The sequence below is a fragment of the Ursus americanus genome, chromosome 15 (assembly GCF_024610735.1).
Source record: "Ursus americanus isolate L20-20 chromosome 15, mUrsAme1.1.p, whole genome shotgun sequence".
In the NCBI taxonomy this organism is placed as follows: Eukaryota; Metazoa; Chordata; class Mammalia; order Carnivora; family Ursidae; genus Ursus; species Ursus americanus.
The window spans coordinates 9,022,557-9,047,086 of NC_142141.1; the positions used below are offsets into that span (position 1 = coordinate 9,022,557).

Sequence of the window (24,530 nt, forward strand, 5' to 3'; positions counted from 1 at the left end):
GGTAGTTGGAAGTTACTGAAAGAGAGCAGCTCTACCCTCATATGACTTCTTGGCTCCCATCACAAATGAGATCCTCAATGGACTCTTAGCTACCACTCCCCCCGCCCATTGCCCTATTTCTTGACCCCATCTTACACTGATATGTTGGTTGTTTGATTTAGAGGAAAAGCTAAGGAAATGTGAGCTTCGTGAGTGGACTGTTCCCCACTGATCCCTAGCACCGGGGACAATGTGGTTCATTTTTTTTTTTTTTAAGATTTTATTTATTTGACAGAGAGACAGCCAGCGAGAGAGGGAACACAAGCAGGGGGAGCGGGAGAGGAAGAAGCAGGCTCCAGCGGAGCAGGGAGCCCGATGCGAGGCTCGATCCCAGGACCCCGGGATCACGCCCTGAGCCGAAGGCAGACGCTTAACGACTGAGCCCCAACAATGTGGTTCATAGTAGACATTCAGTGGGTGGGTGGATGGATGAATAAGAGATGGATGGTTGGAAGGGTAGATGATGGATGATGGATGGATACGAGGGAAGAGAAGTTCATGATGGGTTTGGGAGGGTCCTGAGCTCCTGCATGTCCCCCTCGACCACCACTTTCTCCCAGAGATCAGCAGCAGCAGGAGTCGCTAGGTTTACAGGCAATGGTAGGTTCTTACTGTTGTTAATAGTCCAGCTAACAGTAATGACAATGACTCACATTTTCCCAGTAATTTACAGTGGACAAAGCACTTTCAAGTACCTCCTCTGATTCCATCATCACGATAATTCTGTCAGGTTGTTCTCCCCTTTTTACAGATGAGGAGACTGAGACCAGAGGGGTTCTGTTTCTGAGTGGTCACGGTCCTGCCAAGTAAGGGGCTAGGACAGACTATGCTTTCCCCACTCCACCCCAACTTAGCCTCTCTTCTCCCAAGTATTTTCCTCACCTCTTTGCTGAAATTCACTTCAGTCACCGAAGCCGCTCCTGCCACGTCTGGCACGGGATCCTCTTGTTGGAGCCGATTGGGGGATTCACCGGGAAAACCTCAAGTGGAGAGGGAGGCTCCGTATTCAGCACCCACAGCTGAATGGATAAGGCAGAGTTCAGCCGCCCCTCAGAGAGCCCTTTTCAGAGAAGGAGTATTGTATTTCCAAATGCCCATCACCTGCACGCACTGCTCCCTCCCAGCCCCCAGCCGAGAATCCAATCGGGGGAAAGAGCAGAACTTTGGAAAAGTTTTGCCTATGCATTCTCTCTGGAACATACTAGCTGGGTGACCTCAGACAAATCCCTTCACCTCTCTGGGCCTCAGTTGTCTTATCTGTGAAATGGGATATCTGACACCGCTTTATAGAATTATGGTGAGGGTCAAATAATAGAGGAGAGCCATTCAGCACGGTGCCTGGCTCTTGTGTGTCATCAGCCCTCGCTGAGGGCCTGCTGGGACTGAGGGAGGCAGCACGGGAAAGGAGCAGACGTGTGGGCTTCGAAGCTAGACGTCTGTCCCTCAGTGGGCAGTCCTGCTCTAGTACTCACTAGTTGTGGGGACTTAGCATTATTTGACCTCCCTGAACTTCTGTTTCCTTGTCTTTTTTTTAAGATTTTATTTATTTATTTATTTATTTATTTATTTATTTATTTATTTATTTATTTATTTATTTGAGAGAGGGAGAGAGAGAGTACCAGTGGGGGCGAGGGGCGTTAGAGGGAGAAGCAAACTCTGTGCTGAGCAAGGAGCCCGATGCAGGACTCGATCCCAGGACCCTGAGATCAGGACCTGAGCCAAAGGCAGACGCTTAACCGACCGAGCCACCCAGGTGCCCGTTTCCTTGTTTCTGTAATGCTGTAAACGCGTGAAGCAGCGTTTTACGGTACTACCAATCCACAGACGGTAAGCATGCTGCTGGAGGTGCGGGAGATGAGTTTAGATGGACAAACTATTGACACTTTGAGATCCTTTTTTTTTCATATGTACTAGGAAAAATATAACCCTGGAATATTCTTCTCAGGGACAGTATTCCTTAGAACAATGCTAGCTTTATATCCTTACTCGCGTTTAAGGGGGGGAGTGGAGCAATTGAAGAAAAACATGTTAATAATGGTCCTAGTGGCATGACGTAGAGCAAAAATTAAGAAGGTGGTCTGAGGATGGAATTTGCTTAACTCTGTAAAATTCTAGAAAGAAATGCAAATAATATAACCAAATGCACTACCTGGCCCTAGACTGGATCTTGTACTGCAAGGGGAAAATGCTATAAAGATATTATTAGATCCACTGAAAAATTAAAATTCAGCCTGATTAGACACAAGCGTGGTACCAATGTTAAATTTACCGAAGTTGAAAATGCAGTGTACTTACGTAGGAGATTATCCATGTCCTTAGGAAATGCACACTGAGGCATCTGGGGATAAGGGTAAGGTATATGACTTTTAAAGGATTCAGAAAAACTATACGTGTATATATGTATATACATATAGATGTATGCATGTCTATGGAGACAGACGGATACGGAGAAAGAAAATAAATGATAAAGCAAATGGGGCTAACAGGAGAGTCTGTGGGTTTAGGAAGTATTCTCTGTATTCTTTCTACTTTTGCAACTTATTTAAGTTTGAAGTTATTTCCAAATGAAAAATAAAACAAAATGCAAGTGATGCTGGCCAAGTTCATGGCCCAGTGCCTGGCTGTGGGAGGCACCCAGCAAACCTTCTGCTTCTCACCCCTTCTCTCCTGCCCAGTGTGGAGACAGTGAATGATGGGCAGTTTCACAGCGTGGAGCTGGTGATGCTAAACCAGACCCTGAACCTGGTGGTGGATAAAGGAGCCCCGAAGAGCTTGGGAAAGCTCCAGAAGCAGCCGGCAGTAGGCATCAACAGCCCCCTCTACCTCGGAGGTAAGGCTCTTCTCCCCTCCCATCCCCACCACCTCCACCTCCCACCACCCCCACCCTCCCGTGCTTGGCCACCCACCCCAGCCCACTGGCTGGGGTTCACCTGATCTCAGTATCCACTACCAAAGCATATCAGGGAAGGCTTCCTGGAGGAAGTGACAACCAAGCTGATCCCTAAAGGGTAAACAGCCAGATCATGGGGAGGAGGAGAAGAAAGGAGAGAAGACAGGCTCCTTCTGGGGAAGTACAAGTTCTTCAGGAGATAAAGATGGTGGGAATGGTGGAAAGAGGTAAAGATGGAATGGGGAGGGAGGAGATAGAGGTCAAGTCCAGGCCCCACCACCTGCAGACTTCAAGTCGCATTCCCTCTGCTCTGCCACCATGTCACCCAATGTGACGCTCAGGTGACGTATGTAGAACATGTTTGAGATGAAGGTTATCATATAAAGACCTAAAAGGAAGTAGAAGTAGCCACCTGGCTGGCAGAGCTGGGGCCTGAAATGCAGCCCAGGGCCTGTAGTTCTCCAAGGGTTATGTGCAAAAAAAAAAAAAAAAGGAAAGAAAGAAAAGGAAGGAAAGAAAGGGAGGGAGGGAGGGAGGGAGGGAGGAAGGAAGGAAGGAAGGAAGGAAGGGGAAGGGGGAGGGGGAGGGGGAGGGGGAGGGGGAGGGGGAGGGGGAGGGGGAGGGGAGGGGAGGGGAGGGGAGGGAAGGGAAGGGAAGGGAAGGGAAGGGAAGGGAAGGGAAGGGAAGGGAAGGGAAGGGAAGGGAAGGGAGAAAAGAAGTCACCAGAGTAGCTGGTTCAACAAAGAGATTCCCAAGACCTCCTGGCCAAGGAGTCCCCCTCTGGAAGGCCCAGGAATCTACACTATTAACAGCTGGTCCAGGTGCCAGGGGCCCAGGGAAATCCTTCAGTCAAGAGCAGTCCCAGAAGGCACACAGTTTCTCACCCACTGGCTACCCAAAGTTCCACAGATCGAAGCTGCTCCCCACACCCCTTCTCTCCCAAACTCTAGCTCTCCCACCCTGTGCTCTGCAGGGCTGTGACAAGGGGCAGGAGAGGCTTGGTGGGGACAGCAGGGGAATGGGGTACGCTCTCTGTTCCCTCCCTAGAGGGGGTGGTCCTCCTCTGTCCCACCAGTGTGGCCCTGTGGCCAGCCATCAGATCTTTTTCTAGAAAGCCTGAAATAAGAGTTTTTATGGGAAATTTTGTATATTTAAAATGTTGGCAACAAATTCACATTTTTTAAAGAGTCAAAGTACAGGACAAAGGACAGGAACCCTTGTGTGGACAAGGCCCCAGGTTTTGGTCCATTCCCTCGATCTGAACAGCAGAGGCCCAGAGCTGTGAGCACGTAACTGCGAGCACGTGGAGACCTCCCTCACACTCTGAGGAGAGGTCTGAGCTGGTGGGCAGGGGAGGGTCTTCAGGCGGCTGTCCTGGCACCCCTCCCCCAGGCATCCCCACCTCCACGGGCCTCTCGGCCCTGCGCCAGGGCACGGACCGGCCACTGGGGGGCTTCCACGGCTGCATCCACGAGGTGCGTATCAACAACGAGCTGCAAGACTTCAAGGCCCTCCCGCCACAGTCCCTGGGAGTGTCACCGGGCTGCAAGTCCTGCACCGTGTGCAAGCATGGCGTGTGCCGCTCTGTGGAGAAGGACAGCGTGGTGTGTGAGTGCCACCCAGGCTGGACCGGCCCGCTGTGCGACCAGGAGGCCCAGGACCCCTGTCTGGGCCACAGGTCAGTGTCCTGCGAGCCCAGGTTCCCCACATGGACTCAGTCCCTGCCTCCATCCCTCCTCTCTCCCCTGCAACCCCGAGAAGTGGGACTGAGGAAAGCTGGAGGGAGTGTGGTCAGATTGGACCCAGAACCTGTGTCAGTGTGACTGCTTAGGTCAACAGCTTACACAGCCAAAAGCAGGTCCCCCTTAGAGCAGTGCGGGAGCACCTTGCTGAGAACCCCTGTCTCCGTCAAGCGGAAGGATGGTGAATTTCAGCATCAGTTTCTCCGTCTAGATGTGGATAAGACTGCGGCACCGAAGCAGCAGAGCAGAGGGGACTGTAGAAAGTAAGAATGAGGTCTGGTGTAATGCACTTATCCCAAAGCCTGGCACTGCTGGTGGTGGCAGCGGCAGTGACATTACTAAGATGCTAGGGCAACGACAGTGTTTAGAGGTTGCTTAGCTGCTCCGGAGCCGGCACCTGCCCCTTGGATCGGGGAGTTCTACTGCCGGTAAAATGGCAAGCCAGCCAGCCTCGTGGCCACAGCTGGTAGGTGACTTTAGGTGATCCCAGCCGCCAGCAGGTTGGACTGATGCTCAGCCCCTGGGCTAGTGGGGGGCAGACCATGGGATGGAGAAAACCTGAGGTTCCACAGCTCTGGGCGCCCCACTCTGAGCCTGGGCCCTGGCTGCGGTGGACAGAGCAAGCCTCCGGCAGCATGCTCTCTGCCCTCCCCGTTCTCATTCTGTCCTCTGCCAACAGCTGCAACCATGGGAAATGTGTAGCAACCGGGACCTCATATGTGTGCAAGTGTGTAGAAGGCTACAGCGGGGCCACGTGTGACCACAAGAATGACTCCAACGCCTGCTCCACCTTCAAGTGTCACCAGGGGCAGTGCCATTTCTCAGATCGAGGGGAGCCCTACTGCCTGTGCCAGCCTGGCTTTAGTGGGGAGCACTGCGAGCAAGGTGGGTCAACTGTGCGCAGGGGAGGGGGGCCAGAGAAAGCCACAGGGGGCAGAGCTGGACTTCAGATCCAGACTGCCGACAGTCCCGAGTTCCGGCCTGGAGGCTGCGTGATCTTGCGACGTTGCTTTCTAAGCTTCAGTTCCTTCACCCTGAACATGGGGGCAACACCCTACATCTCTGCAGCAGTCGGCCACTGCTGTGTAACTAACTAGCCCCACAACATAGCAGATCGAAGCCCTCCTTCCCTCCATGACCTTGACCCATGTAGCGTGTTCATTTTGAAATAAGCTCAAGAACAGGAAAATTAAAACTGAACTGTATTAAAATTCATATCTGCCTCTCCTTGGAGGGTTTTATTTCCTGCAGGGAAATGGAGAAGTCTTCCTCCCTGTGCCCAGATTCCTAGGCAGACCACCCTGTCTCTAAAGGACTCTTTCACATTTATACCTAGTTAAAATACTATTCTCAACCAAAACTGACCATGTTTTTAAATTTTTTATTAATATATATTTTGAAATAACAGAAAACCTGTCAGAAGATAAAGAGCTCTCACATTCCCTTCGCCAGATTGGACAATGTGGCAACATAATCATTGGACAATGTGGCGTGGCGAGAGCCACACAGGCACTATCTTGTAACAATCTCGTAATTTTTTAAAATGATATCATGCTTACCAAAATTCATTAAAATGCATAAAGCCTTTTCTCATTCAGTCTTCTCTGAGGCTGGTAACCTGTGAAGCGTAGGAAGAACAGGGAAACGGGTCACCATTTTCCAGACGAGGAAAGTGGCTCAGGGATGGCCAGTGTCTTGCTTCAGGCTGCAGGGCTGGGGATCTAAGCTTGTCATTCTCCTCCTCAGGGCCTTGCTCTAGCCCTCTTCCCAGTGTCGCACGGACAGTACGGCAGGCAGTGAAGATTCAAGCAGCTCTCGGGGTTCATTAACTCCTTTCCTCATTCAGCTCTCCCCTCCGGCAGCCCGTCCCGGAGACACACCCTTGGGCTGCATCAGGCACCTTGCCCTGTTCTGTTCCTGTGTAGCCCCCACCTCAGTTTACCCTTACAAACACTTTCACTTCAGGGATTCCAGAATTCATATCTAAACTCTATACGGTGGGGACTGGGCCAAACTGGAGACTCCCTGGTTTTCAGCAAAGCCAGAAATCCCAGTATTTAGTTGATCTCCTGGGGTTTTTAATGGTGACATTTAATTTGGTTTTTAAGCATAGGTGGCACAATCAAAATTTGGGGACAGGATTTAGCCCACAGCCTACTACTGGGCCACATCTAGTGCAGTGTTTGTGCTCCTTGAAGGAAAGGACGGGCCTGCTTTTGTCACCATGAAATGCTCAGGACCTATCAATCTAGCAGAGAGGCTGGCCCAGAAATCTGTGCAACAGCTGGACGGGTTAGTGGACAGGCAGATGGAGGGACGAGCGAAGAAGTACAAAGCGTCTTCACACCACCAGTGTTTCCCAAAAGCCTGCCCGGGAACGGACCCTGGCCCATCATCTGTACCAGCCATGCCCTGACCTTTCCTCTTCCGCCCTCTGCAGAGAGCCCGTGCCTGGGGGAGGTAGTCCGAGAGGTGATCCGCCGCCAGAAAGGTTATGCCTCGTGTGCCACAGCCTCCAGAGTGCCCATCATGGAATGTCGTGGGGGCTGTGGGCCCCAGTGCTGCCAGCCCACCCGCAGCAAGCGGCGGAAATATGTCTTCCAGTGCACCGACGGCTCCTCATTCGTGGAAGAGGTGGAAAGACACTTAGAGTGCGGCTGCCGCCAGTGTTCCTAAGGCCGTCTGCCCACCTGCCCCCCACCTCTCTGACTCCAGCTTCGTGGGGGCTGGGACAGCCATGTGGGACCCCCTCGAGATTCGAGGTGAAGAAGCAAAAGCTGGAGAGGAAGCAGAAGAAGAGAATATTAAGTATATTGTAAAATAAACAAAAAATAGAACTTATTTTTATTATGGAAAGTGACTATTTTCATTTTTATTATATAAATATATCACACCGTCTGAGTATATGTACCATATATAGTGAGTTATTTTTACCAAGTCTTGTGTATTTGTCGTGTTTTTATAAACAGCTGTTAAAAATTTTAAGAAAAAAGAATAAAAATGTTTTAAAACAAAAGGATAAGAATAAAGAAGTGATAGCCTGTCCGAGGAGGAAGAAGGAAGTTTTTATGTTGATGAAACAGTATCATGTCAGCAGAAACCAAGACCTGCTTACTGAGCTCAGGAAAAGGAACCGTAAGAGGAAGAGAAGGAAAAGATTTTTCTTTGTTTCTTCTTTTTAATGACTTTTTTTTCTTCCCTAAAAGCACCCAGCTTTTAAGTCCTGGTTGCCGAAGCCGTCCTTCCAGGAAAAGCCGCCACACCCTGGAAGCCTCAGACTCACGGCCACCGCCTGCACCTGCCCCAGGCCGCCAGCAGGGTCCGAACCTACCGTAGACCCCTCTCCTCCCTCCTGGCTGGCCCTGCCTTCCACTACGGGGCAATGTGAAACTGCCACAGGCTTCATCTGAGTCAACTTTGCCAGATTTTAAAACACCTCCTCTTTCCCTGCCCCTCTCCAGATGAGTCAACAGAAGAAGCAGTGAATGCCATCTCCTCAGGCCCCAACCACTGGCCCTTCCTCTGAAAGCTCTGAGCCACCCTCGTCCCACCAGCCCATTTCACCTTGGAATGCAGTGGTAGGAGAGCGGGCAGCCGGGGCTGCAGGGATGAGGAAGGCCAGGAACCCAGCCTGCCCATAGCGCTGGTAGAAGTCCAACTCTGGAAAGTTCTGGGAGGATTGTGTTCTGGGACAAACAAGCCTCTGCCGCCTGATCCTCCAGGCCACCCTCATAAGTCATCACAACTCCTTGCCCGTCTGCAGCACCTTCCAACGTTTATCTGTACTGCACGTGATTTCATCGTGCAATCCCTGCTCCCATAAGAAGGGTAAAGCCATATGGCCCCATTTCACAGACAAGGAAACAAGCCTTTCTCAAACTCTGTGTCTTGCCTTAAGCCATGTGTCTGATAAGTAGAAGAGCCAAACTCAAAGCTCTAGATTCCTTCTCTAAATAGTGTAAACACAGGACATTCAGTTAGTTCACCGGATAAGCCCTACCAGGAAAAGAAAGTAGTTGTTCTTTACTACTATTTCTCCTGCTTGTGTTCAAGTCTTGTTCTGTTCCCCCAGTATCCAGAAAGCTTCTAGACAGTTATACATCAGGTAATGTGAGCAAAGGCAGGCCGCCTGATGGAGACTTGCCGCGGTCTCTCAGCTCCCCTCAGGGTAGTACAGACGGCTCAGGGGCTCAGGTGCTCACACCAACTCCTTGTCTCTCATTCATCCCTCCTTTCCCCTGGGAGCCTCCCCTGCAGAAGTGCTGGAGGAAAACATGGGGCTCAGAGGACCTTCCAGCATGGAGGTTTCCCAGTGGAGCCTACTGGTTCTGCGAAGACCAACAGTGGGCCAAAGAGTCTAAGAATCAAGAGGGAAGCAAAAAAGGAGGCTGGAAGAGCACAAGGCAAGTGGCAAATGAGAAGGAAAGAAGGAAGGGAAAGAAGGGATAGGGAGGGAAGAACAGAAGGAAGAGAGGGATGAAGAAAAAAGGGAAAAGGAGGGAGAAATAAGATGGAGGAATTATTTAAAAATGTGTGTACTAATACACATTATGTTCCAGGTACTTAGTGTACCTTATGGTGGATGTGTTTCTAGTATTAACAGATAGATTCACTTAGCACTTACTACATTATACATCAGATACCATTCTAATTTATATATATATAAATATTTAATTAATTCTCAACGCAACCCTATAGTAAAGGCATTACAACCCATTTTACAGTTGATAAAGTTGAGGCACAGAGGAGTTAAAGAACTTGCATAAGAACAGATGCCCAATCAATTACAGAGCCAGGATTTGGGCCCAGTTTGCCTAACTCCAGAAATTACTCCTCATGGGAAAGAAACATCTGCCTTTAAGGATCCTACAGTCCAGGGCAAAAACAATCATGGGACAACTGCTTTATTACAGGAATTCCCTCATGGCAGTATAAACAAGGGCCACCACTGTCCAGACTAGGAAATCTCCAGTCCTGGGTCTTCAAGGATGAATAGGAGTTTGCCCGGGGCGGGGGTTGAAAAAGGGACTTGAACTTTCCAGGGAATGACCTGTTAAAAAGAAGTGAAACAGGGAAAAGACCCAGTATGTTTGGGGAAGAGTCAGAGGTCCAGGGCGACAGGAATGTGGGAGGCACACTGGGGAGTAGGAATCAATGGGGTAGGCGTGAAGGCAAGGGTTCAACCAGTAAGAGCCATGTGTGGCAGGCTAGGACACAGGGACCCAGCAGGGTTTTTAAGTAGGGGAATAGCAAGACAAGCTGTTTTAGGAAGAGAATTAGTGGCAAAGACAAGGCAGGCTCGGAAGAGGAGAAAGGACTCTGCCACCCAAAATGGCTTGGGGGCTTCCCAGTTATTCACTGGAGCTTGTAGCTAAACAATGCTGATTTCCAGATAGGTCCCAAAAGTCTCTGTGGTAGCGCCAAAGTTCTGTCCTGAGACATGTCCTGAGGTGTGCCCAACACCCTTCCCCATCCCTCACGCCATCAGCCCACTTCATCCACATGGGTAAATCCCTAGGCTTGTTCTACCAACACTCCCAGCTAGCGTCTCCACATGACGGGAAGCCCACTCGGCCTGCCATCTTGACAGCCAGGCACCAGGGTCACTGACTTTCTGAGAAGACTTGCCAGGCTGCCAGCTTTCCCTCTGCCTCCCCAAGGAATCCAAGGCCTGCCTCTGCCAGCCACGGCCTGCGCCCACTCCCGACTCCAGCTGCGGTCAGCCGGCACAGCCAAAAGGAGCGTGTTCTTAGTGTGGCTTGAGGGCGAGTTTGAGCCTTCTGCTCAATTCTGGAAGCCCTGACTTTATGAAATGCCTAATGCAAGATTAAGAAAATTCTCCCCAAAAGGAAGTTTCTCTAATAAATGCAGATTAAACCACTTTCATTTCAACAGCCAAATTCTAGAAACAAAGTCCCCCAGGGCAGAAGAGTTCAGTCAGGTGACTTGCATGCTTAGAAGTATGGTTCAGTGTTTGCGTGTGGAGACAAGCATATGTGAAAGGGGGCTTGGGCTCAGTTTCCCCCTGAGCAGGATTCAGGGGAAGGGAGAATCCCTTTGACTCAACCAAGGGACCCTAAAATGGCTGCTGAGATGATGTATTTAAAAGCTCTTTGTAAAGTGTAAACTAAAAACCTTTAATGTAAGCTGTTGCTACTACCGTTGTTGCTATTGTTGACATGCCAACAGGCCCCATGTAGAAGATGGCTTTGCCTTTTCAAATTCAGAAGGGAACCTGAGTCTGACGCCTCAGAAAGAGGACAGGACAAGGAAAAGAGGGGAAAGGAAAGGGAGGGAGATTTCTTCGGGCCAGAGAAAGAGGGGGAAATCCCCCAGAATGACCCTTAGGAACCCTGGAGCAGCCAGGAGGGGGATGGAGCTCACCTTGCCTTCCACCAGATACAAAGCTCCCATCAGACTGAACCCTGTAGCCAAGCAGCCACCCACGGGCTTTGCTGGGAGGAGAAGCCGCTAGCATAAGCGGACCTGCCCCTCGAAACTCACCGTGTCTCCGATATCAGAGCTGAAGGAACCTGAGGGAATCCCTGGTGAGGGATAAACCTGGGAATCAGAGAAATGCAGTGTCTAAACCAGAGACCAAGGTCATCCAACACATTAACCCCAGAGGCAGGAACAGACCCAGGTGTCTACCCAGGCCATCATTCTTCCTGCTACTGTGAGCATCCAGGAAGAGTGAAGGCTGAGACAGACCCTGTGGTACCTTCTAGGTGGCCAGAGAAGTGTCCCCCACCTTCCCCCACAGTGCACTCGGAGGGCTGGGAAGCTGGGGCAGTGCCTGGTTCGGCAGCACTGACCCACATGTTCCAGTGGGGGTTAGACCGTGCTGATGGAAATGCCTGGGGAAAGTGGGAGGGATGCCAGCTGCCAGAACAGGCAAAGACAGAATCGGGCACTTGGCAAAGCTGCTTTCTCTAACTCAACAATAGGTTCTAAGAAAAAAACTTGTAAGATGGTTTTTAAAACAATGTTACAGTGCCACTTCACCATGAGGGGATAAATAATGTGCATTTTTTGATTCAACAGACTGTTATTATCTGATTTCATTAAAATAAACGGATGAGTCACAGGAGACCTATCAGATGTTCTTGTGAATACCGTAAACTCAGCCCTACTCCCTGGTGTGTCTTATTTTTATTCCTGACCTTCACTCCCTGGGGCAAAGATGACTACATTCACGGGGTTCGGACAAGTCTGGTGTAGAGTTAGTGGAAACAATTGGTTTCGTGAAACATGAAGTGAGGAGAAAAGGACCCAGAGTTCCCAGGAGACATGAGAGAGAAGGCCCAGCACATGGCTTGAGGTCTGCTGGGTGTGTGATTTGTACAGTCACAGACTGGGTGCCAAGGGTCATGGGGGGAGAAGCCACACCAGTGTCGAGAACACTTAGTAAGATGTGGAGGAAGATCTGTCCTGGGTACTCCAATGGCTAATTAAACCCCCCCTTTTATTCGTTCCTTCCTAAGCATTTATTAAACATCAATGTGCCAGGTCCTGCTCTAGGCATTGAGGGCTACGCAAAGATGATTAAGACAAAGTCCTTGTTCTCCTGAAACTTAACTTTTTGAGTGTCAATCAACAAACAAGCAAGCAAAGCTATCAGATAGTATTTTTAAGAAATAGAAGTGACGTGACAGAATAGCTGGCGGGTACTTTACACGGTGAGGTCAAGGAAAGCCTCTCTGAAGAACTGGGACATGGGTGCGGGTGAAGCACCAAGAAACGGAAGGAGGAAACCTGACCGCACAGCACTCAAGAGCTAACTGCCCCACGCAGGTGGCACCTGAGCGAGGTGGAGAGCCCAAGCATCTTAGGAGGCCGAAGGGGATGACGTGGGCGAGCAAGCACTGGGAGCGGGCTTGCAGGCGAGGGCAAGGGCAGAACTCACCCTTCAGCTTCCCAGCTCTGAGGCATCCTTGGGAGCTCACGGCCTTTCTAAAGGAAGAATGCCATGGGTCTGGAAGCCACCACCAGCTGACTGAAGGTCACTTTGCTTCCCTAGCAGATAGCCCTGGATCTCCATGAACACCACCACTGGAAGCAAGACAACGGGGGGCAGCAGATGCACCAAGTGTTGCAAAAGGGCCCAGGTTTGTCGTTCCTTCTTCCCCTGATATTTCCTAAGCAAGACATGGCCACACAGGCCGGGGGCACTGAGTCTCCATCAAGATGCCCTTAATATTAGCTTCAAAGCTTTCAGCGTGAAAAAAATCTGAAACGAAAGTGGGGGGAGTAGTGCGCTGACACATCCTCTATCAGGCTGCCTGGGCATCCCTGCCAGGAGAAGCTGCTGGCCAGGAACCAACAGCCTCCACTTTCCAAGCATAGACCAAGTAGCCCCTCCTCCTGGGTGTGGGACCTACAGCTCTGTCCATCCCTGTCAAATTCCCTTTTGTGTCAACTGCAGAACTTCTCAACTGGGAGAGATTTTGCCACCAAAGGAGACATTTGGCAATGTCTAAAGACATTTTTGATGGTCTGACTAGGGCAGGGGGAGCTGCTAACCCCCCAATGACGCGCAGGACAGCCTCCACAACCAAGAAGTATCCTGCCAAGGGGTCGGTAGTCTTAAGATTGAGAAACCCTATCTGGGACTAATCAGATCCTTCCTGTAAGACCTGAATGGAACCATTTACAAAGGAAGAAGGGGGTGAAAGTGCTCAATAGGTAACAAATAGTGGCCCCCCCAGGGGAGCCTGGTCCTTTGGAGAGAATACATAGCAGGCTGGCAGTCTATACTTGTATTTAGAACACAATTATTGATGGGAAATGGACCGAGACATTTCTGGCAATGCGGTGCCACCATCATCCTTCCTCTGCCACTCTTCCCTTACCACCCAGTCACAGCAAACAGGTGCGGAACAATGGATTATGGACTTATTATGCTTAGGTGACACATATAAAATACGGTGGAACAGGGCATTCATCTTTGGACCTGCTACTGGCAGAAATATCAATAACAGCGTTAATAAAAATGTTTCTATTTCCTGGAACTCTACCCCTCGGGTAGGCCCCAGCAGGAAGAACAGTGAAAAAGTTACCAAATCAACACGTGAGGACTGTGGATGTGTCTGTGGAATGTCAAAGGCAAGCGAAGAAAGTGTCGGTCAGAAGGCTTAAGCAGCCCAACTCAGAGATGGGGCAACTCCCAGTAATGACGGCAGGATTCACTCACTGTCAGAGGAACCTTGCTCACTCAAAGTCCTCTTAGAAACTGCTGCAGGGATCGGAGAGGCTCTCAGCACCTGACCAGAGGTCTGTATACAGACCTTGTAAACGTCCGCGTTTGCAGGGGTAGCAGAGGTGAGGCAAGCCTTGAGAGTAGCACTGGGGGAAGGTCTAAGCGATAAGTGAGCAGGCCTCCATCTGGCTCCAGCCCCACTGGCCCTAAAGAGCTCCACATCCTCTCCCCTATCCAGCTGTTTGACTCCGGCAATATCACTGAGATTCAGTTTCCCCTTCTAAAAATCAAGGATGGCAATACTTGACATAAAGCTCTGAAGATTACAAGTAGCGAAAAGCAATTCAAATTAACTTAAGCCACAAAAGGAATATATTGGTTCAAGTCACTGGAAAATCGAAGATAGTCCTCACTGCGTCAGACACAGATGCACGTATCCGAGAGCTCACACAGTGTCCTACGGGCTCTGGGTCTCTCGTGCGTGCTCGGCTTGCTTCTGCATGGGCTTCGTTCTCAAGACCCTCCCGAGGAGTTGGCAGAGGGACTCTCAGCCACTGAACAATGAGAGCAATACATACTACTAATTTCAAATCCAGGAGATAAGGGCTTCTCTTTTCCAATAATTCCAAGAGACATCCCAGCAGAGTCACTGCCTCTGACTGGCCTGGATTCAGGCAAATATCCATTACTGAACCAGACATTATGGGCAAAAGAATAAGATTCATTGGTTGGCCAAGTCTGTATCACATGACCATCCCTGGAGCCAGAAACAGGTAGTCCAAGGTGAAAACAAGTGTTTCCCCAAAGAAAATAAGTAATAAATAGATGCTGGGTGGGTAAAAATGGCAGATAGTAACTACTCACCACAAGAAATTAGAAAATTATTTAGAAAATTATTTAGAAAATTAGTTATTTAGAGGGGAGTCTGGGTGGCTCAGTCGGTTAAGCATCTGCCTTTAGCTCGGGTCATGATCTTGGGGTCCTGGGATCAAGCCCTGTGTGGGGCTCTCTGCGCAGTGGGAAGCCTGTTTCTCCCTCTGCCTGCCACTCCCCCTGCTTGTGTTCTCTCTGTCAAATAAATAAATGAAATCTTAATTTTCTAAATAGTTTTCTAAATTTTCTAATTTATAATTTTCTATTTTCTAAATAAAATATTTTTTTTTAATAGGAAAAAAAAAGAATTATTACAGGGGCGCCTGGGTGGCTCGGTTGCTCGGCATCTGCCTTTGGCTCAGGTCATGATCCTGGCGTTCTGGGATGAGCCCCGCATCAGGCTCCCTGCTCAGTGGGAGCCTGCTTCTCCCGCTCCCACTCCCCCTGCTTGTGTTCCCTCTCTCGCTGACTCTCTGTCAAATAAATAAATAAAATCTTTAAAAAAATAAAATAAAGATTTTATTACAGAGAGCGGGGTGGGGGAGGGGCAGAGGGAGAGGGAGAAGCAGACTCCGCACTGACTAACAGGGCTTGCATCCCTGAGGCCCACAAAGCTATAGCAAACTGAGAAACCGTTCTTAAAGGGCTCACGCCTGCAGACTCACCCACCCCGGGGCACAGCAGAGAGGCAGGAAAGCGATCAGTTTTTCTGCATATGAGGCTTATCTTAAAGCATCCACCTAAAGGTCAGGCATTGATTTAACACAGATAAGGGCCTACTGATCTACTCTCCAAAGATGGAGGCCAGTAGGTGCCATCTTTGTACTCTCCCTCTGCCTGCATCCGGGTCACCAGTATCTACTGGAAGGGAGCTTGTGCACCTATCTGGCACCCCAGTTTTGTGGCTGCCACCCAGGGAACAACTCTTGACCACCTGACTCTGGCAGCCAGTGGGGCTTACGCTCCTGGGTAAAAGAGTTCTTCACTGGCTACACCGCAGGGCACAGTGGGGAGGCAACAGACTGAGGCACCCAGGGTTTCTATGAAAGAGGCCAATTACTTTATAGCTTCAGCCTCAGGGACAAGCGCCTAATTAAACACACATCTGAGGGCTGACTACAGTCCTCTACAGTGACCTTGGAGGGCAGGTGCTATCTTCACACTCTCCCCACCGTGCTTCAGACCACCAGTGTCTCCCAGGCAGGAGCCTGTGCACACGTCAGGTGCCCCGTTTTCCTGTGGCTGCCACCCAGGGGATGACCCTTGACCGCCTGGCTCAGGTGGCCAGCAGGGTGACGTTCACAGGTTCTCACTATCAAAGTGCTGAAAGTAAAGAACTGCCAACAAGGGTGCCTGGCTGGCTCAGTCAGAAGAGCAAGTGACTCTTGATCTCAGGGTCATGAGTTCAACCCCCATGTTGAGGGTAGAGATTACGCAGGTAAATTTTTTTTTCTTTAAACTGCCAACCAAGAATACTCTACATAGCAAAGTTGTTCTTCAGAACTGGAGAAATAAAGTCTTCCAGAAGCAAAAGCTAAAAGGGATTCACTACCACTAGACTAACTTGACAAAAAAAAAAATGTTGAAGAGACTCTTTAAATGGGAGTTAAAGGGTACTAACTAGTAACAGGAAAACATATGAAAGTATAAATTTCAGGGGCGCCTGGGTGGCACAGCGGTTGGGCATCTGCCTTCGGCTCAGGGCGTGATCCCGGCGTTCTGGGATCGAGCCCCACGTCAGGCTCCTCCGGTGGGAGCCTGCTTCTTCCTCTCCCACTCCCCCTGCTTGTGTTCCCTCTCTCGCTGGCTGTCTCTATCTCTGTCAGATAAATAGATAAAATTTTGAAAAAAAAAAAAAAGTAAGTATAAATTTCACTGATAAGGGTGGAACTCAGAATAATCTGGTGTTGTAAAGATGGCGGGTTAATCACTTACAAATTAGTAGGAAGGTTAAAAGACAAAAGGAATAAAAAAACCCTATATTAGATACACAAGATAAAAATGTAAATTGGGACATCAAAGCCATAAAAGATGGGGGTAGCAGGGAGTAAACATGTATAGCTTTAGAATGTATTCAAACTTGTTATTTTTTTAAAAGATTTTATTTCTTTATTTGAGAGAGAGAACATGAGAGGGGGGAGGGTCAGAGCGAGAAGCAGACTCCCCACAGAGAAGGGACTCTGGAATCATGACCTGAGCCGAAGGCAGACGCTTAACTGACCGAGCCACCCAGGGGCCCCCAAACTTAAGTTATTTTTAACATGAACTATAAATCCTTTTATGTAAACCTCAGGGTAACCACACAGCAAAAACCTATAGTAGACAGAAAAAAGATAGAGGAATCTAAGCATAACACTACAGAAAATCTTCAGATTAGGAAGGAAGGGAGCATCACAAAACATCCAAAAAACAATCAACAAAATACCACCAGGTATCAAGAGTTAATTTGCATATAAATGGACTAAATTCTCTGATAAAAAGACAGAATGGCTGAATAATAATATAAAAAAATCCCATCTATACAGTATCCACAAACTCACTTCAGATGTAAGGATCCACACAGAGAGTTCAGGAATAGAAGAAGATATTCCAAGCTAATGAAAACCAAAAGAAAGTTAGAGTGGTTTCACTTGTATCAGACAAGTTAGACTTTAAGACAAAGACTAATAAGAGACAAAAGAAGGTCATTACATAATGAAAAAGGGGTATATCGAACAAGAAGATACAACATTTATAAATACTTCCACACAAAACACCAGAGCATCTAAATATATAAAGCAAATATTAACAGACCTAGAGGGAGAAAAAGTCAGCAATACATTAATGACTGGGGATTTGAATATCTCACTTTCATCAATGGATAGATTATCTACAGAGAAAAATAAATCAGAAAACATTGCCCTTAAATGACACATTAGACCAAATGGACTTAACAGACATATACAGAACATTCCATCCTAAAGCAGCAGAATATACATTGTACTAAAGAACACATGAAACATTCTTCAGAACAGGTGACAGGTTAGGCTACAAGATAAGTCTTAATAAATTCAAAAAGACTGAAATCGTATCAAGCATCTTTTCCAACCTCAATGATATGAAACTAGAAGTCAATTACAAGAAGAAAATTACAAAATTTCCAAATGCGGAAATTAAAGAACAGCTGCTGAACAACCAATAGGCCACATAAGAATTCAGAGAAATCAAAAAATACCTTCAAACAAATGAAATTAGCAAGATAACATGCCAAGACTTATAGATACAGTGAAAGCAGTTCTAAGAGGGAAGTTCATGGCAATAAATGCCTACATTAAGAAATAAAAAGGATGTCAAATAAACTTCACACCACAAGGAACTTAGGAAAAAAACAAAAAAGAATAAGTCAAGCCTGATATAAGTAGAAAAAAAAAAATAAAGACTGAGCAGAAATAAGTGATATAGAAACCAACACAAAACAATAGAATGTATCAATTAAACTAAGAGCTGGTTTTCTTGCAAAGATTAAAAAAAATAATAAGCTACCTTTAGCTAGACACACAAAGAGAAAGAGAGTGGACTCAAAATGAGAAATGAAAGAGCGGACATTAAAACTGATACCACAGAAACACAAAGGATCCTAAGAGGCTACTACGAACAATTACAAGCCAACAAATTAAACAAACTATAACAAACGGTTCAATTCCTAGAAATATACAACCCACGAGGACTGTATCAAGAACCCGAAAATCTGAACAAACCAAGAATTACGAGTAAGGAGACTGAATCTGGAATCCAAAACCTCCCAACAGACAAAAGTCTGAGCCAAAATTATTTCACTGGTAAATTCTACCAAACACTTAAAAATACAGCAATCTTCCTCAAACTCTTCCAAAAAATAGAAGAGGATGGAACATTTCCAAACTCATTGTACAAGGCCAGCATTACCCTGATACTGAAACCAGACATGAAGGCTACAAGAAAATTATGCATCAATATCTCAGATGAAAATATAAAAATCCTCAACAAGATATTAGCAAACCAAATTCAAAAATACATTAGAAGGATCATACAGGAGTGACATCACCAACATGGAGACATAGGTCTTTCCTGACTTTGCTCCTCATCACAAGGAAAACAACTAACAACTATTCATGGATGGAACACCTCTCCTAGATTGTGGGGGTACATCCTCCTGCACCTGAGACCAAGATAGACAACGTTAGAAGGATAAGAAAAGTGGTTACATGCTGACTGCATTGCCTCTTCCCCAGACCACTGCAACACACATCAAGGTCTCCCCAGAGCCTACAGTTCCTCCAGTAGGAAGAGAGAACCCAGCATGAAGACCTAGCCTCCCCAACATTGTGGGCTCCTCCTTGGGAAACCCCACTCTTGTCTCATACCACAGGGATTTCAAGAAAATTTGCAAGTACTAACCACTGGTAATATGATTGTGAAGAAGAAAGGGGAAGGGGCTTACAACAACCAGCATTCAAATCTTGGCCGACCAGTTTCCTACATTGCCCAAACAGATGTCCCAACCAGCAGGTCTGCTGATCTGCAGAGCCAAAACAGTAGGAAAGTCTGACCAGCGACCTTGGCAGGGCACAGGTCTGCCTGATTTGGTACCTTAAGTGAAGAGCCATGTAGCCTGTATGCTGACCCCACCATTCCCCACCCCCACAGGCCCCTGCAGGCAGAGTGAAGTCATATCCTCACCCACTACTAAGTGTAGCTCCTGGCCCTGCTCAAGCAGAAAGAGCCCTGCTGGCCTTGAAGCCATCTAACTTGCTCAGACCAGATAGGTGAGCTAATTCATAACCCTCCTCGCTGCTTGAGTATAGCTCCTGATCCCTCCTGACCACAAAGCCTCATACTTGGAAATTCTTGAAAACTGCTTGGATCTGGCCCTCCCATCCTGCCAAGAGCTAAAATCATAGCCCTGTCCACAGCTGAATGAAGTTTCTAGACTCACCCAAACAGAAAGCCTGGTCAGAACACTGGCAAAGCTACGTAGCCCAGCAGCACTGAAGCAAAGAGTCCAGCAGGCAAGGTTCGTGATTTCCAGAGCAAAGCCAGGGACCCCATTAGGCCAGGGAAATTAGGGTGCAGCATGCCTACAGTCAAGACCACAAAGAGTCTTTCTAGCCTTGAAACTAGTTTTCTTGCTGTCCCTGGCCAGGGAAACTAATCTACAGCTCAGTCATTTGCTGAATACAGCCTTCAACCCACCTGAACAGAGAACCTAACCGGAGTACACAGGAAGCGACATAGCCCATCCAACAGCGCTCTTCACAGAGGCCTTAAACACAGAACACGGACTTTGCTGTCTGCTGAGCAAAACCAGGGGCTCTGTCTGGTCAGCAAAGCCAGTGCACAGTCTTGTCTGATTTGGGTCCCCAGAAAACAAGCCATGCAGGCCCTCAGACCCATCCTGCTGCCCCAGCAATGCAGAGAAACTAATTCATAGCCCCAGCCACTCCTGAGTGTATTACCCAATCCCAACCACCTAGTAAGCCTGACTGGAGAACCCAGATAACATCCTACAGCCTCACTTAGGCAGGGAAACAAGCCAGCAGTACTAGCCAACAGTTCTCAGCCAACAACACACACACCCCGACCTTTGAGCTTGGGCAGTGGCCTTGTCCAAAAACAGACCAGGACTGAAAGCCTCATCTATCCAGAGACATTACAGTCAGACATGGCCAGAAACCTAAACAGATCAGAATGGTGAAGAAATGTCTCTGCCAAAGCAAGTCTCTAAAATCTGGAAGAGGAGACTATTTACTCAAATGTGCACATACCAACATATCAAAGATCACAGAAAACTCTGGTAAACATGAAGCCACTGAAGGAAACCAGTAAAGCTCCAATAACAGACCCTAAAGAAATAGAGATGTATGAACCATCAGATGATAATTCAAAATAGTTTGGGGCACCTGGGTGGTGCAGTCAAGTAAGCATCTGACTCTTGATTTCAGCTCAGGTCAGGATCTCAGGGTCATGGGATCGAGCCCCACTTCAGGCTCCACACTCAGTGCAGAGTCTGCTTGAGATTCTCTCTCCCTTTCCCTCTGCCCCTCCCACTCATACTCATGCATTCTCATATTCATTCTCTCCCTCTCTCCCTCTCTCTCTCTCCCCCCAAAATAAATCTTTTTTTAAAAATTCAAAATAGTCTTTTAAAGAAGTCTACTGAAAGAAAAGTCTACTGAACTACAAAAACACACCAACAAAATGAAATTAGGAAAACTGCATGTGAGTAAAATGAGTAGTTCAAGAACTAGAAAACAAAAGAACCAAAGACAAATCCTAAAGCTAGAAAAAAATTATGACAAATGAAGAATTCAACAGAAAGCTTCAAAAGCAGACTTGACCACACAGAACAATACTTGATCTAGAAGACAGGACATTTGAAATTATCCAGTTAGTAGAATATAAAAAAGAAAATGAGGGAACCTGGGTGCCTCAATTGGTTAAGCATCTGCTTTCAGCTCAGGTCATGATCCCAGGGTCCTGGGATCGAGCCCTGCATTAGGCTCCCTGCTCCTCAGGAAGCCTGCTTCTCCCTCTCCTTCTGCCTGCCATTCCCCCTACTTGTGCTCACTCTTTCTCTGTCAAATAAATAAATAAAATCTTTAAAGAAAAAAAAAGAGAATAAAAAAAAGTGATGAAAACCTATGAGACTTATGGGACACAGTCAAAATAAATAATACCCGGGGCGCCTGGGTAGCACAGTCGTTAAGCGTCTGCCTTTGGCTCAGGGCGTGATCCCCGCATTCTGGGATCGAGTTCCACATCGGGCTTCTCCACTGGGAGCCTGCTTCTTCCTCTCCCACTCCCCTGCTGTGTTCCCTCTCTCGCTGGCTGTCTCTCTGTCACATAAATAAATAAAATCTTAAAAAAATAATAATACCCATATTATGGGAATTCCAGAAGAGAAAGAAAGGGACAAAAGGTATATTTAAATCAATGATGACTGAAAATTGCCAAAACCTGAGGGGCAAGATAAGTATCCAGCTCCATGAGGCCCCAAAACATCCCAAATAGGTTGAATCCAAATAGGGCTAAACCAAGATTTATTATAATTAATCAAAATCAGTCAAAAGTTAAAGACAAAAAAATTTGAAAGAAGCAAGAGAAAAGATAAATTAGATAAAAGGGAACCCCATAACACTATCAGCAGATTTTTCAACAAAAATTTTGCAGGCCAGGAGAGAACTGGATGATATATTGAAAATATTGAAAGAAAAAAAATTCTGAACCAAGAATTCAATACCTAGCAAAGCTGTCTTTCAGAGATGAATGAGAGATAAAGGCTTTCCCAAACAAACAAAAGCTAATGGCATTAGGACAATGAGACCTGCCTTACAAGAAATTCTAAGAGGAGTTCTCTGACTAGAAGTAGAGGGTAAGTCCCTAAGAAAGGAGTATAAAACTCATTCGTAATGGTAAATATATATTCAGAGTTAGACTCTGTAATCTAATATTGTTGGTGCACATTTACAAGCCTAGTTTAAAAGTTAAATATCCACATCTACATTAACCTTTATTAGTTACACAATATAAGAAATAGGTAATTTGAACATCAAACCTAAAATGTGAGAGAAGTAAAAGTGTAAAGTTTTGGAATTCTATTGACAGTAAATTGTTAGCAGTTTAAAATAAGGTTTTACCATTTTAAGATATTTTATGTAAGCCTAGTGGTAACCACAGAGGAAAAACTTGTGGTAACACAAAAGAACATGATGAAGACCAAGTATACTGATACCACAAGACATCAAGACACAAAAACAATGCAGCGGGGGGGGGGGGGGGGTCACAATGGAACTACAAGCCAGCCAGAAAATAAAATGGTAATAGTAATTTCATACCTCTCAATAGATTACTTTAAATATAAATGGTTTAAATTCTCCAGAAGTTACAGAATGGCTGATTAAAAAAAAAAAAAGATACAATGATATGCTACCTACAAAAGACTTATTTTAGCCTTATTTAGACACACATAGACTGAGAGTGAAGGCACTTAAAAAGATATTTCAAACACATAGTAAACCCCCCCCTCAAAAAAAAAGAGAGAAAAGGCAAGGACAGCTATACTGGTATCAGACAATATAGACATTAAACCAAAAAAGGGTAAAAAAGATAAAATGAAGGTCATTATATAATGATAAAGCGGTCAATCCACCATGATGATAGAACAATTGTAAATATTTATGTACTCAACATCGGACCACCCAAACATATAAAGCAAAAGCTAACACAGCTAAAAGGAGAAATAAACAGGAATACAATAATAGAGACTTTAATACCCATCTCACAATTATGAACAGATCATCCAGAGAACCAATAGAAGCAGTGGATTTAAACAACATTATAGACTAAATGAAGCTAACAGCCACGTACAGAATATTCGATGCAAAAACAAGAGAATACCCATTACTCTCAAGCATACATGCAACATTTTCTAGGACTATAAATTAGACCACAAAACAAATTCAAGAAGACTGAAATCATGCCAAGAGTCTTCTGATTACCTTCGTATGAAAATTACAAATCAGTAACAAGAAGGAAACTAGAAAAATAAATACATGGAAACTAAACAATCTCTTGAATAACCAATGAATGAAGAAAAATGGGAGAAATAAAAAGTATCTTGAGATTAACAAAAATGGAAAAACACTATACCAAAACTTATGGGATGCAGCAAAAGCAAATCTAAGAGGGAAGTCCACAGGAATAAACATATACATTAAGAAAAAAACAAAGACTTCAAATGGGCAACCTAACTCTGCCCTAAGGAACTAGAACAGGACTAAAATGAACCCAAAAGTTAGAAGGAAGGAATAAAGATAGCAGAAATAAATGAAATAAAGAGGAAGACAATAGAAAAAGAATAATCAAACTAAGAATTGGTTCTTTGAAACAAAATTGGGAAAATGTTAGCTAGACTAATCAAGGAAAAGGGAGAGAGGACCCAAACCAACAAAATTCAAAATGAAAAAGACATTACAACTGATCTATGAGGCTACTGTGAATAATATATGCCAACAAACTGGATAACCTAGAATAGAAAAATTCTTAAAAACATAACCAAAATTGAATCACGAAATTAAAAAAAAAACTGAACAGACCAATTATTGATTAGGAGGCTGATTAAGTAATTTAAAATATCCCCAAAAAATAAAAGCCCAGAATAATCACTGGTGGGTTTTACAAATGTTTGAAGAATTAATGCCAATTCTTCTCAAAGCCTTCAAAAAACAAATACAAAACAAAAAAACAAAACAAAAACAAAGAGGGAACAGTCCTAAACTTATTTTACCAGACCATTACAGTGATACCAAAGCCAAAAAAAGACACTGCCAAAAAAGAAAACTATAGGCTGATATTCTTCATTGATATAAAAACAAAAATTCTCAGGATTAGCAAACTGAATTCAGCAGCACATTAAAAGAATTATTCACCATGATCAAGTGACATTTATCCCTGGGATGCAAGGATAGTTTAACATATGCAAATCAGTGTGACACATCACATAAATAGAGAGGTAAAAATCATATGATCATTTCAACACACAGAGAAAAATCATTTGGCAAAATTCAACAAGACCCATTTATGATAAAAATTCAACAAATTGGGAATAAGAGGATTTTACCTCAACATGATAAAGGCCACAAATGACAAGCCCATACCTACCATCATACTCAATGACAAAAGCTGAAAGCTCTTCTTCTAAAATCAGGAACAAGAGTACCCATCTTACCACTTTTACTCAACATAGTCCTGAAGTCCCAGCCACAGCAAT

At 46.1% G+C, this 24,530-nt stretch overlaps 1 protein-coding gene and 1 long non-coding RNA gene across 2 annotated transcripts in view; one reads left to right on the forward strand and one right to left on the reverse strand.

Moving 5' to 3' along the window:
- Window positions 1–11,797, forward strand: part of SLIT3 (slit guidance ligand 3) — a 585,386-nt gene extending 573,589 nt beyond the window's left edge. The window contains exons 33-36 of the mRNA XM_045792074.2: window positions 2,715–2,869; window positions 4,322–4,607; window positions 5,351–5,556; window positions 7,112–11,797. Of these exons, the coding sequence (XP_045648030.1) occupies window positions 2,715–2,869; window positions 4,322–4,607; window positions 5,351–5,556; window positions 7,112–7,347 (883 nt within the window). The 3' untranslated portion in view covers window positions 7,348–11,797. The remainder of the gene's footprint in view (window positions 1–2,714; window positions 2,870–4,321; window positions 4,608–5,350; window positions 5,557–7,111) is intronic.
- LOC148108843 (uncharacterized) overlaps window positions 6,039–24,530 on the reverse strand; it is a 75,137-nt gene continuing 56,645 nt past the window's right edge. The window contains exon 2 of the long non-coding RNA XR_015726846.1: window positions 6,039–7,448. This is a non-coding gene — a long non-coding RNA (uncharacterized LOC148108843). The remainder of the gene's footprint in view (window positions 7,449–24,530) is intronic.